Source organism: Schistocerca piceifrons, chromosome 6, assembly GCF_021461385.2.
Source record: "Schistocerca piceifrons isolate TAMUIC-IGC-003096 chromosome 6, iqSchPice1.1, whole genome shotgun sequence".
Classification (NCBI taxonomy): Eukaryota; Metazoa; Arthropoda; class Insecta; order Orthoptera; family Acrididae; genus Schistocerca; species Schistocerca piceifrons.
The window spans coordinates 482715909-482728693 of NC_060143.1; the positions used below are offsets into that span (position 1 = coordinate 482715909).

At 44.2% G+C, this 12785-nt stretch overlaps 1 protein-coding gene across 1 annotated transcript in view; it reads left to right on the plus strand.

Annotated features, from left to right (window-relative positions):
- The first annotated feature begins 853 nt into the window (after positions 1–853).
- LOC124803053 (tubulin beta-1 chain) overlaps positions 854–12785 on the plus strand; it is a 59952-nt gene continuing 48020 nt past the window's right edge. Inside the window, exon 1 of the mRNA XM_047264179.1 lies at positions 854–1004. Coding sequence (XP_047120135.1) covers positions 948–1004 — 57 coding nt within the window. The 5' untranslated portion in view covers positions 854–947. The remainder of the gene's footprint in view (positions 1005–12785) is intronic.

Genomic DNA, 12785 nt, shown 5'->3' on the forward strand with positions numbered 1-12785 from the left:
TGGTAACGTCACTGTGATACTTGACAAGTATATAATTTTAACTAGCATCTAATTTGTAAAAAACGCAGAGGGAGACCAAGAGATGAATACACTAAACAGATTCAGAAGGATGTAGGTTGCGGTAGGTACTGGGAGGTGAAGAAGCTTGCACAGGATAGTGTAGCATGGAGAGCTGCATCAAGCCAGTCTCTGGACTGAAGACCACACACACACACTTGTGTCTAAAAGAATTTGGCAATCTAATCATGGTTCATGTGTGATCGAAAAGGTCGAATAAGTATGTGAGTGAAAACATTCGTCTGACTTCATTGCTGGAGATTTGTTTCAGTCGGTTGTCTCGCGTTGAGTGAAGCCCCTCAAACCTGGAGAGTGAATGAGAAACAATCGAACAGCGGACGTGTCTGCAGAAAAAAAAAACCGATTGAATGAAGAAACAGTTGACTGGCTAATGGATCTTTAAAATCAGTCCGTTGCCCCATCATTACCTCCAACAGAGCAACGCCTACTAAACCATGATGAAAAAATCTTTCTGAGTGATTGCTAGAAAATGTCGAATAACTTTCTTTTCTTGAGTACTGGAAAATGTTACGAAACTGATTTTGCAACTCCATGTATGGCAGTAGCAGCTGGGACCGGCGAGGGCGTGGTTTCACGAGGCCCTTGAAATGACTGTAGGGTAGCGTCTGCAGTTCCCCTTATGCAGGTGAGACAAACGTGAGTCACGACTGCAGAGCGGACGATCCATACTGCGGCGCCTCTGCGACCCTAGCGGCAGGCCGCTGACCAATGGCAGCACGCGCCGTCGTCGCGCATGCGCAGTGGAGCCGCGCCGTGACGGTTTACTAGACCCGGGCGGGAGCGTCCCTCAGCCACTCGAGTAGCGACGCGAGGAGGAAAGGTATACTGCTTCGATTCGTGCGTGAGACGGAAACACAACACACACAAAAATGAGGGAGATAGTACACATCCAGGCGGGCCAGTGCGGAAACCAGATCGGCGCCAAGGTGAGTGCTAAACTGCAGTAGTAAAGCGGCGCTATCTTCCTTGCTTATCCTTACTTTACTTTTTCGTGTCCGGAAACTACAATTTGTTTGCCCAATATTGGGCAATGTCCAATGCTTCTTCTTTAGCCAGCCATAGATCGTCGAGGGTGCATCCGTGCGGGCAGGCTAGGCATTGTAGGAGATGTTCCATGTCCTGTCGAGTGCCGCAGTCGCATTTGTCATTTTCGTCCAACAAACCCCATTTGATCAGATTAGATTTCACAGGAGCCACCCCAGTTCTGATGCGGTTAAGCATTCTCCAGGTTTTTTTGATTGCATTGGTTTCCGGTGGTGGAAGGTTTGGCCGTTGTCCCATTGGGCAACGTTTCCGGGGAGCGCCGGCATTTTACTTTCTTCTTGCTTATCCTAATACATGCTGTGTACACCGACCGGTACCATAAAGAGCGTGTAACCTCTGTGGACTTCATTGTTGCTGTATTGCACTTATAACAAAAGCCGCTGCCTCGTAGCATATGGTCACAGTATCGAACAAAACCATTCCTCTGTTTAAATGTGACTTCCAAGTTTTCACCCTCCCCCCCTCCTCCTCTATCCCGTCTCGCCCTCTTCATTCCTTCAGCAACTTCTAGAGAGTCTTGCACGTGTCTCCTCGTATCGCCCTTTATACACCTCACACAATGTATCTGAAAAGGTTTAGTTCTATATTTCATCAGCTCGTTTGAACACCCTTTGTAGCATTTCATTTCGACTGCATAGGGGTTTTCTGTCGGAATTTCGTGCTACCCGGATTTCTCGCACCTAGGGCAATACTGAATCGTAATGGAAAGTGAACTAATAATTCGTGTTAAGTTTTCCTGTATGCCTCAGTGTTGCTGGGTGCTTGAACTTTTCATTTATTTTCCACCCTCAGGCAACGAATTCTCGCTCGTCAACCGAGTGAGGACGTGTATTGTGTTAAGTTTTCCAATCTCCTGCTTGTTGTTTCGATGTCGTAAGACATATACTCAAGGATTACTCCTCGTGAAAATGGCTATATAGTTCAAAATTGCCAATAATACAGATGTACAATCTCGCGCAAATAATGCCTTTCAGTGAATTCGAAAGGCTATGGAGCTAAACATGAAAAGAACTAATTTTGTAGAAAATGCATATTGACAGTTGTTCTTTAATGTGTAAAGTCCCACCGCCTGAGGAGTGCGTAGGACGCAGAGCTTCCTCACATGGAAAAAGATACGCTTTCAAGGCCGCTGGTATTCATTCCTGTAGCTAACAGGCACAGATTCACAGCTTTCGCACAAAATATTGTGAAATACTCATTATTGAGATTTTAGTAGATTTTTCCACTATCCCATTTGTGAGAACGATCGATGCACACCCGACGATTATGGGTTTGCTTATGTTTTTCTTTTTACATGTTACTTTTTAATTTTTTATGAAGATAACTTTTTGTCAACTCTAGAAACAGGTAAATACTCATGTTAGCTAACAACCAAGCGTAGTGCTAAGTAAGGAACAACTGCATTATTCCTCATGATGTTGAAGCACCTGTGTCCTTGGTTGCTTGCAAATACATTTGCATTATTTGATGCACTGATTGGTAAAAATCCTAATTTGACATGGGGTGGCAGATTACAGTTGAATGCCAATTATGAAGCTTATCTCCTCTTTCCCTCCCTCCCTCCACCCCACCCCGCCTTTCTTCAAACTTTTCTAAGATAAAGTATGTATATAACCATAGACTTCTGCAGAAATTAAATTTGTTCAGGGCCCCCCTCATCAGAAAAGTGCCAAGCATTGACATCGTTTCCTGGCTATTGCTAAAACCATAATATTCCCTCACTGATGTCAGCCACTTAATGCTACAATTTGCTAGATGAGAAGTTTAGCGGAAACACACGAAATCGGCTGGTCCCGGTGGAGGTTAGTCCTCCCTCGGGCATGGGTGGGTGTGTTTGTCCTTAGGATAATTTAAGTAGTGTGTAAGCTTAGGGACTGATGACCTTAGCAGTTAAGTCCCATAAGATTTCACACACATTTGAACATTAATTGAACACACGAAATCATTTCTAGAATTGTATGAGAATTCTATGATGATTAAAAACTCAATACTCCAGAGTCCAGTCGGAGGAGGCAGGCAAGAGCCCCCCCCCCCCACTCATAGAGCAAAATGCAAGATGACCAAATATGGTGATCAACAAATAGTAGAAAGGAAATATTCTTGATGGTTTGTTCGTTGTTGTTGATACAGGCGGTGATATCGCAGATTTGTTAGAAATGATGATAAAATCAAAGGAAAAGCCGTAAGCGGGAGGAGAGTTTTGAAAATGTTATAGGTGTCCCTGAATCACGTCAAATGTATGCCCAAACGATTCCTTACATGAGGTCAAGGTCAGATTTGCCCTCTGCCTCCTACGTTGGCCCAAAGTCCAAACCCAGCGACTTCGAAGTCCACTGGGCCTAAACTGTAAAGTTCGTGGTGATAATAAGGTTAATAAGAAACCACTACAGCCCTACTGATACACCTTTTTTATGTCACGACCGGTTTCGTTCGAAAGATCACCAGGTTACACTGCCTTCACAAGAACTAACAAAGTTGTGCCAATATCATGAGAAAACGTGCTTGGTGAAGTTGCCTGCACTCATTACTGCCTTGCGTCTACTTGGATTTTGGCTAAGAAGTCTATGGTTGTTTCGTATTTCAGGTGCCTTTGCAGGGAAGCCTAGATAAAGCGTGCATTTTTAGTTAGTTCGTTTTGTATATTTTTACTTCATTCTTAACGTTAAGGTTAACCTAACTAGCAGTTGTTCTCTTCACTGTGCTAGCTAGGCAGTCGCTTTCCTTCGACTGTGGACACGCCCCGGCGGTTTATCTGAGACCATATTGGTGAACCGTGGTGTTAGCCGATATTTTTCGCACAAATGCTGCATTGTCAGATATGAAGGAAAAGTTAAATGTTTAAGAGCGACTGGGGCTCCAAGGCAAATAGTTTTTGAAACGAAGAGGATGATTAAAAAGTAGCGTGTAAGGTCCCGTCAACGAGGAAATTATTAATAATTAAGGTCGGTGTACAGGTTCTAAGTGTAGATGGCTGGGGAAGGAAATAGGTCGAATCCTTTGCCAAGCCACCATTTGCCTTAGCGCGATTTAGGAAAATCTAAGATTAGACTACCCACCTAGGGTTTGACCTCTCCTCCGAATGCGAGCCCACTGCCTTTAACCACTGTCACCTCCCTCTGTCCTTTTGGCGTTATTTGGTGAATTAGCGTCAGAAAGAAGATTCGATTATTATAAACTTTGACTGTACCACCTTCATTATTGCCAGAGGGAACGTAGGCATTTGTAAGTTTAAATTAGCAACGTGCTCATTTGACAGTGCTTCGCTGTTTTGGTATAATCGTCGAAGACAATGATGCGAGCAACGGATAGTTCTGGTGTCCATAGTCTTACATAGTGAAGCACCTGTGTAGCGTGCCTTCCTAAATTTGTTTAAATCTCCATGTGCAGTGTTTTCTGTTTGTGGCAAATACGAGAACATCAGGCGGTGGAGGGGGGGGGGGCGGAGGTATGTACTTAATCGATCGTATTACCGACAAATGTGTAGTTCTCCACGTAGACTAATGTGGGACAAAAATTGTCTTCAACGTGCAACTCCGTGAAGAAACGTTTAAAAGGATTGTAGGCGTGTCAAGGAAATTAGAGATGAAGGGGCAAGGAAAACCTCTGTTTATTCGCGTGCGGTCAGAGAGAAAACGGTGTATCGAACTCATTCACGAACTTTCTGACGGAGTATGGACTGATTGCGTACAAGGTCAGACACAAATTGCAAAGGTTTTTGGTTTCGACACGTGATATTATGGTTGCGTCTGACATCAACCGTGACTTCCGTCTGTCAGTCTTCTTCTTTGGTGTGTCTTAGGACAGATTTCAGGTCGAGACCCTCCATCGTGTTCTATTCTGAGCATTCTCCTTCATCTGTTTTACGTCCGTCCACATTCCATTGTCAGAAATGTAATTTGTCGCCACTGTTTGTAACCAATTTAAACCTCTAGGTCTCCATATAATTTGCTGGGTGTCAAGGTTTGAAGAAAGCCTAAAGTACTACGGTGTTCAGACTACTAACTATAATCGTCGCAACTGCTTTACTAAAGTAGCAATGGCCATAGTCACCTCCTGCAGCTGTCGATCGCCTGCGTTGCTATCTCCTGCAGCTCACGCTGGTATACATGTAACTGTTTGACATTTTGCTGCTGTGTTAATGTCGAAGGTGCTCTTTGGCTTGCGACCTATAACTTGCCTCGTGTAACTCAGCACGTAGCCTCTACTGTATACGTTTGAGTCTTGTAGCATATAATATTTGTTAGCTGTATAGCATTTTTCAGTAGACCAGAGATGGAACTATAAACCCGTACCAAAGCGGAAGAGGCATTCAGATAATTTGTCTATCGCAAGCAATTGTAATTATTTAGGTCATCAAGGCACGCCCTTAACTTCGTGTCACGCTAAGGTCTCGCTCTTATCGTTTCCGAGTAATAGAACCAGATGTTGCCCCGCGGGGTATGTCGACGTAGTACCACTGAAATGGCAGCAGGTTTCACAATTTGTGACGGGCTGTACAGCAGACCCGAGCGTGTTAAAGCCAACTGCAAAATTGTAATACAACAATTACAGCATTTTACCAGCATAGTCAAAAAAATCAGTTACTCATAAGAATAGCGTTGCACGTAATACGTTCTGCTGCAAATTTCCATCTCTGTTAACCAGAAACGGCTCCGTGGAAGGCATTGCAGGTTCATTAGCACTGCGTCAGACTCAAACGATCTTGCCATAATCTCTTACTTTTTGCCATCACGTAACTGAGTGAACAATGCGCGACCGAAAAGCGTTTTAGGTGGCAATTGTACAAGACTTGTACTTTACAAACGTTGAATTATCAAATCGCGAACTACAACCGAATTGAGTTGTGTGTTCAGAGCGCAGGTAACAAAACACCTCCATTCTATAAAAAAATTTACTTCTTACACCTTGTGCTTAGTGTAAACTGCAAACGATCGAGGTGCAGCAGTGGTTAAGCCCCTGGATCCACTTTCGGTAATGAAGTGCGAATACTCCGTTCGACTATCAGCATTTTTGTTTCCCACAGTTTCTCTGAAGTATATCACAAGGATGTCAAGATGATTCGTACAAAAGGGCACGGAAGATTTCCTTCCACCATAGTCATCCAAGAGAGCTCCTGCTCAGCCACTAATGACAATAGCGTCGACGGAACGTTAAATGCGGATCTCTGTAGTTTTTCTGCACTACGTTTATCCGTCGTTCCCAAAGAACGTTGCATTTCAAGTTTTAAATTCGCTGAAGTGAAAGAGTATGAGAAACTTACGTTATGGTCGAAACGGCCACTCCTCAGTGAAGTGACACATCTGTTTACTGCTCTCACCACAGGCAAACTGAGACACGTTGGGTTTGTATTCGTTAAGAGCATATTTCAAATCCCCGTCTTGGTATGAAATGAAATGTCGTGTGACGAAGGCCTCCCGTCGGGTAGACCGTTCGCCTGGTGCAAGTCTTTCGATTTGACGCCACTTCGGCGACTTGCGCGTCGATGGGGATGAAATGATAATGATTAGGGCAACACAACACCCAGTCCCTGAGCGGAGAAAATCTCCGACCCAGCCGGGAATCGAACCCGGGCCCTTTGGATTGACAGTCTGTCGCGCTGACCACTCAGCTACCGGGGGCGGACCCCCCGTCTTGGTGAAGGTTCCCTGCACTTTCATGTAGCACTTCACGTGGTCGAGATGGTACCTGCCCTTCCAATTCTGTTCAATCTGAATTTGTCTTCCATTTCTAATATTCCAGTGACCTACGAAACCTAACCTTCTTCCCTTTTCATTACTAGCCATCCAGGGGATGTAGGGGATAAAGCAACGAACGGATGGGAGTCAAGTGTCCTTCATAACGGCGTCCCAAAACGTTCTTCATAGGAACACACGTGCGGGAAGTTCGGTTTTCAGGGAAACAATTTTATTTTATTTTTTTGTGCGAAAGTGTTTGTTCCTTTTGCAAGCGCTACCATGAAGTCAAAATACCGCAGAAGGTTAAGAATGGTGAATGAATTGAGAGTAGCCATTTCGGGAACCATTCCATGTTTTGCTTGCTCTGAAAAACAAATCAATCCGCCCATTTAGAGCTTGAATACGATATCACAATAAGATAAATGCGTTTGTAACGGTTCAGTATCAGTTCATTCTAGCCACATCCATCAACTGTAGTCTTGACGAACAATTCTTGATACTGTTTTCACTAACTTTCTGGATCCAGAAACCGTTTTTAACGTTATTCACCAACCCCCCCCCCCCCCCCCCCACACACACACACAAAAAGAAGACACCATAGGGCGCCAAATTAAGAATGTTTTTAGACAAAACCAATCTCACGTGAGAATGGTTAGCAATTGGTGACTTGCTGCTCTGAAAACTCACATATCCATTTTGATTAGAACAGGAATGAGGATTATAGCAATTCGTCCAATTGTTGAGTTTATTTCGGATGGACGTATAACACTGCACCGTGAAGATTTTCGTACATGAATACAAAATTTCAGTTCAGCTATTTAACGTATAACCTGTAGTAGAGCAGTTATTGACTAAAAGTTTTGAGCCATGCAAAGAAGAAAACATTTAATAGAAAACTGGAGAGGACGCGCTAGGGTTTCATACGGTCGGAATTGGGTCACAGGCTCAGCAGCTCCGGATGTGCTTACATCTTATTGTGTTTGGACGTTGTAACAAACGTGTCCAGAGAAAGATTGCAGGAATTGCTGCCGGCAGCTGCCACGGAAGCAGCTGGCGGCCATCTTGCTCCTCAGCGGCCCTGGTGGTGCTTCCGGTGCCAAAGTGGGACGAGTTTCTCCAGCAGTCTCTCCCACAGGCCTTGCAGTCCATATTTTATTCTGCACGTGAATTACGAGGTGCGCCGAGAAAGCTAAGTTCTCCCTGTCTCTCTCCAGCTGCGTGTGTCGGGCGCCACTGCAGCCGGGCCGTTAGGGGCAATAAACTCTTAATGCGTTCACCTCATTGTCTGTACAGTATCGCACACGCACGCGCAAAATGCGAATAAAAGAATGGTAGTCGTAGTCGGTCTATTACAGCGGTGTTGCTGAATTCTGGCAACTTTCCATAACTCTCGGGTGGGGGAAAACCGGTGTGCCACAGGTATGGAAATCTTTTCCAGCCGAAATTTGGCAAGTGTGTCTTGGAGGCTCTAGAGTTATTTTCAGGAAGCATTGGTCCTTTTTTTTCTTTTTAACCGCTTAAGGAAGTATTTCCAAGGATGAAGAACTTAATCTTCTACACTATTAAACACAATTAAAGGATCACCTTTGCGAAACAACGTAATTATCTCCCATTGGGACGATTAGTTTGAAATTTGGTTCAAAAGTGCCTACAGTCTTCCTCTGTAATGATGCAAAAGTGTGGCGATGTCACTCTCTGACTCGGCAACTTTTCTAAAAGCAAGGTGGCGACACATACGAAGATAAAAGGCTACAGCTCGCAAATTCAAGCGAGGTTTCAGTGAGTTAATGGTATCACATTGGCACCAAATTTCACTACAATTATGCCAGACGGGGGAGAGCGGCTTAGAAGGATCCTTTGTCGTTTTAGTCATTCAAGTGCCATTGTCACGCCCTACTTCGATCTCACCACAGGAGGACGCGAGATAGGTCTGAAAACCATAAGCACCCTTTCCTGCTTCGAATTGCATTCAAATCTCGTCAGATGGTCTTCGGCGGTGCCTGTTGGTACCAACCTGTACATCAGAGCCAAAACGTTCGTGACATTTGATGCCAATGTGACACCATAAACCCACGTGACACCCCACATTAACTTCTGAGCTTTTTTCGCATGTTGCTGTTTGAGACGTCGCCGAACTCGAGGATGACATTACAGGGCGGCACGCTTTTGCACCATTACAGAGTAAGGTTGTAGGCACCGTTGAGCTAATTTTCAAACTTGCGTCGCTATGGATGATAATTACGGGGTTTAAAAAAAAGAGATCCTTTATTTTTGCTGCGCAGTGTATTGTGTTTATACGGAGTAATTTCTGGGGTAGAAATCAAGAGAATTAATTCGAAGGCAGATTTCCTTCAGCCATGTGACTATGGTCTTTTGAACACAATTGTCTATTGTTGCTTTGAAGTAAAAGTATGGAATCTTAAGGTTTAACGTCCCGTCGAAGACTAGGACACTGGAGCACAAGCTCAGACTGGAGAGTTAGGCTGATGGAAATCGGCCAGGTCCTTGCCGAAGGAACCATCCTGGTATTTGCGTTATGCGATTTAGGGAAAGCGTAGAAAACCCAGATCTCGATGGTGCGACCACTCTTCCAAGAAAACAGTGTCTCAGCCACTGCACAACCTCACTAGGCGTCGTGTAACCAGGGAGGTGGCGCTGTGGTAATACACTGAAGAACTTATTGGGAGGAGGGTGGTTCTAATCCCCGTCGAGCCATCCAGATGTTAAGTTGAACACCAGGTTACTTTGTCAAGAAATGGTCTGTTTCCGTCCCCAGCCTGGGCTTGACTTGGGTCACCAATGACCTTGTCGTCGATAGGACGTTAAACCCTAAGCTTCTGTCCTCCTTATTACTAGAGTTGTCTGCTGTTGACTGTAGCGACAGACGTCACCACCGCGGACGGAAACGCCCCGCAAGACGCGCCTACTAATGAATGTTACGCAGTCCCATTACGCTCAGTGCTGTTGACACCTCCGTAATAAGTGCCCACGAAATGAGTATCGAAGCTTCGCCTGAGCTTATGGGACATAGAGTAGTGGGGGTTCTGGTCTCGTAAATGCTACGCCACGAAGACAGAAACCCAAAACTCCTGAGGTGTTGCCGCTAGCTGCACTAAGCCTGAAATGCTTACTGCGCAAACAGGCAATAAATGGGCTTTTCAGGTACTACCAAATGGATTAAAAATTATTTGAAGAACGCAGTTCTTAAACTTTTGTCACCACGAAAACTAGTTTCACCATTTTTTGTTCGTTAATTGAGTCAAACCCGCTCTAAATCTGACACGGAAACTTGGTGTGCGCTACATATATGAGCAGCACTTTCTCGGTCTGTAATATTGATATTTTTGATTGAAGTATTTCGGAATGGCCTTATTAAGGTCCGCGTCAATTATGGAGTAAATCTGGAAGCTTACAAGGGAACCTCCCCATCGCACCCCCCTCAGATTTAGTTATAAGTTGGCACAGTGGATAGGCCTTGAAACACTGAACACAGATCAATCGAGAAAACAGGAAGAAGTTGTGTGGAACTATGAAAAAAAAATAAGCAAAATATACAAACTGAGTAATCCATGCGCAGGATATGCCACATCAAGGACACCGTGAGCCGAGGAGCGCCGTGGTCCCGTGGTTAGCGTGAGCAGTTGCAGAAGGAGAGGTCCTTGGTTCAAGTCTTCCCTCGAGTGAAAAGTTTAATTTTTTATTTTCAGACAATTATGAAAGTTCTGGCAATTACACATAATCAACTTCGCTCTCCAAAATTCCAGGACATGTTCAGATTTGCTTGGACATATGCAGGATTTGACGGTCTACACACGGAAAAATTTGAAAACGTTAGAAACATATGTTTTGACAGAGCACAGGGAAAACTGTGTAACTGTGAAACTGTTGCATTCATTTGTTGCAGCTTATGTGACAAACTCTTATGTTTTCATCACTTTTTTGGGAGTGATTATCACGTCCACAAGAAAACCTAAATCGCGCAAGGTAGAATAATCTTTTTACCCATTCGCCAAGTGTACAAGTTAGGTGGGTCGACAACATATTCCCGTCATGTGACGCACATGCCGTCACCAGTGTCGTATAGAATATATCAGACATGTTTTCCTGTGGAGGAATCGGTTGACCTATGACCTTGCTATCAAATGTTTTCGGTTCCCATTGGAGAGGCACGTCCTTTCGTCTACTAATCGCACGGTTTTGCGGTTCGGTCGCAAAACACAGACACTAAACTTATTTCGGTGAACAGAGACGTCAATGAACAAACGCACAGACCATAACTTTGCGAAAATAAAAAGTTAAAATTTTCACTCGAGGAAAGACTTGAACCAAGGATCTCTCATTCCGCAGCTGCTCACGCTAATCACAGGACCACGGCGCTCCTGAGCTAGCTTTATCCATGATGATGCATATGTTGCGCATGGACTACTCAGTTTGTATATTTTGCTTATTTTTTTCATAGTTCCACACAACTTCTTCCTGTTTTCTCGATTGATGTGTGTTCAGTTTTACAAGGCCTATCCATTGTGCCAACTTATTACTAAATCTGAGGGGGGTGCGATGGGGAGGTTCCCTTCTTAGATGATTGCTTATGCCAGCTTTGTCGGGAGCGAGAGGAGCAACAGCGGAACGAAAATACATCTAGATTCTGTCTCCTGCGCTACTAACGAAGAATGCATTCATTGGCGGCAGGCGAGCTGGTTCGTTTTCGGTGCTTAGTTTCTCGTATAAACACTAAACATTTGACCTGTTTGTAAATAGTCGATAGACTAATGAATTGGATGGACGAACTTGTTAACTGCAAACGATTGTGGCATTAAGTACCTCTCAGCAGAAAAAAGACATCTAGGGATATGTGGTCAGAACTGTATAAAGTAGAATGATCGTACAACATAATTTGTGAGAAAGGCAGATTCATTCGAAGAACGCTAAGAAATATAATTCTACCATAAAAAAGTGGCTCACGAAATCCTCTTCCGACGGGATCTTCACTATAGCTCGTCAGTCTGGATCCCATATCAGGTGTAGAGGTCGAACATGTGAAGAAGCGAAATGATTATCAGTCTCCAGTGGCAGTCGCTGCAACAAAGGCATTGAGCATCATGAAGAGATCATCAGTTTCAAATTACAGGGTGTACATACAGTCCGGTAGCACTTTCAATTATTTATTACACAAGAACCAAACGTTATACAGATATGTCATTTTGTAGAGAAACCCTGAAAGTTTTTTTTCATGTATACCGCCAAAGCGTGGTTTGGTAATTTGCCGATAGTCAGCGCTAGACGCAAACATGACGAGTTCGGGTGCGGTGCTAGCTGTTTCATCAAATGGCCTCCCCTATCACCAGATCGCACTCTGTGTGACTTTTTTCTGTGGGGACAGATTAAAGATTTGGTGTATCTACCGCCTGTACCACGTGATGTAGCAGAGCTCCGCGCGAGAATACGGGAAGCGAATGCCACATTCGACGATGCCATGCTGGGACGGGTATGGCAAGAATTCGATTACCGTATTGACGTCTGCCGAGTCGCTCATGGATTGCAAATTGCATGTTTGTGAAAAAAAAAAAATTAAAGAAAGCTAAGAGTTTCTCTTCAAAATGCGGTATGTATGACATCTGTACAATGTTTAGCTCTTATGCAATAGCCGGCCGAAATGGCCGTGCGGTTCTGGCGCTGCAGTCTGGACCCGCGAGACCGCTACGGTCGCAGGTTCGAATCCTGCCTCGGGCATGGATGTGTGTGATGTCCTTAGGTTAGTTAGGTTTAACTAGTTCTAAGTTCTAGGGGACTAATGACCTCAGCAGTTGAGTCCCATAGTGCTCAGAGCCATTTGAACCATTTTTTCTTATGCAATAAATAACTGAAAGTGTTCCCGGACTTTCTGTATATATTTTAAAAAAAAGTACAATCTGAATGCCTGAATCGTTGATGTTGACGACGGGTGGCTAGACTTAAGTGGCCCCAAGACTACCAATAGTATTGTGCAAT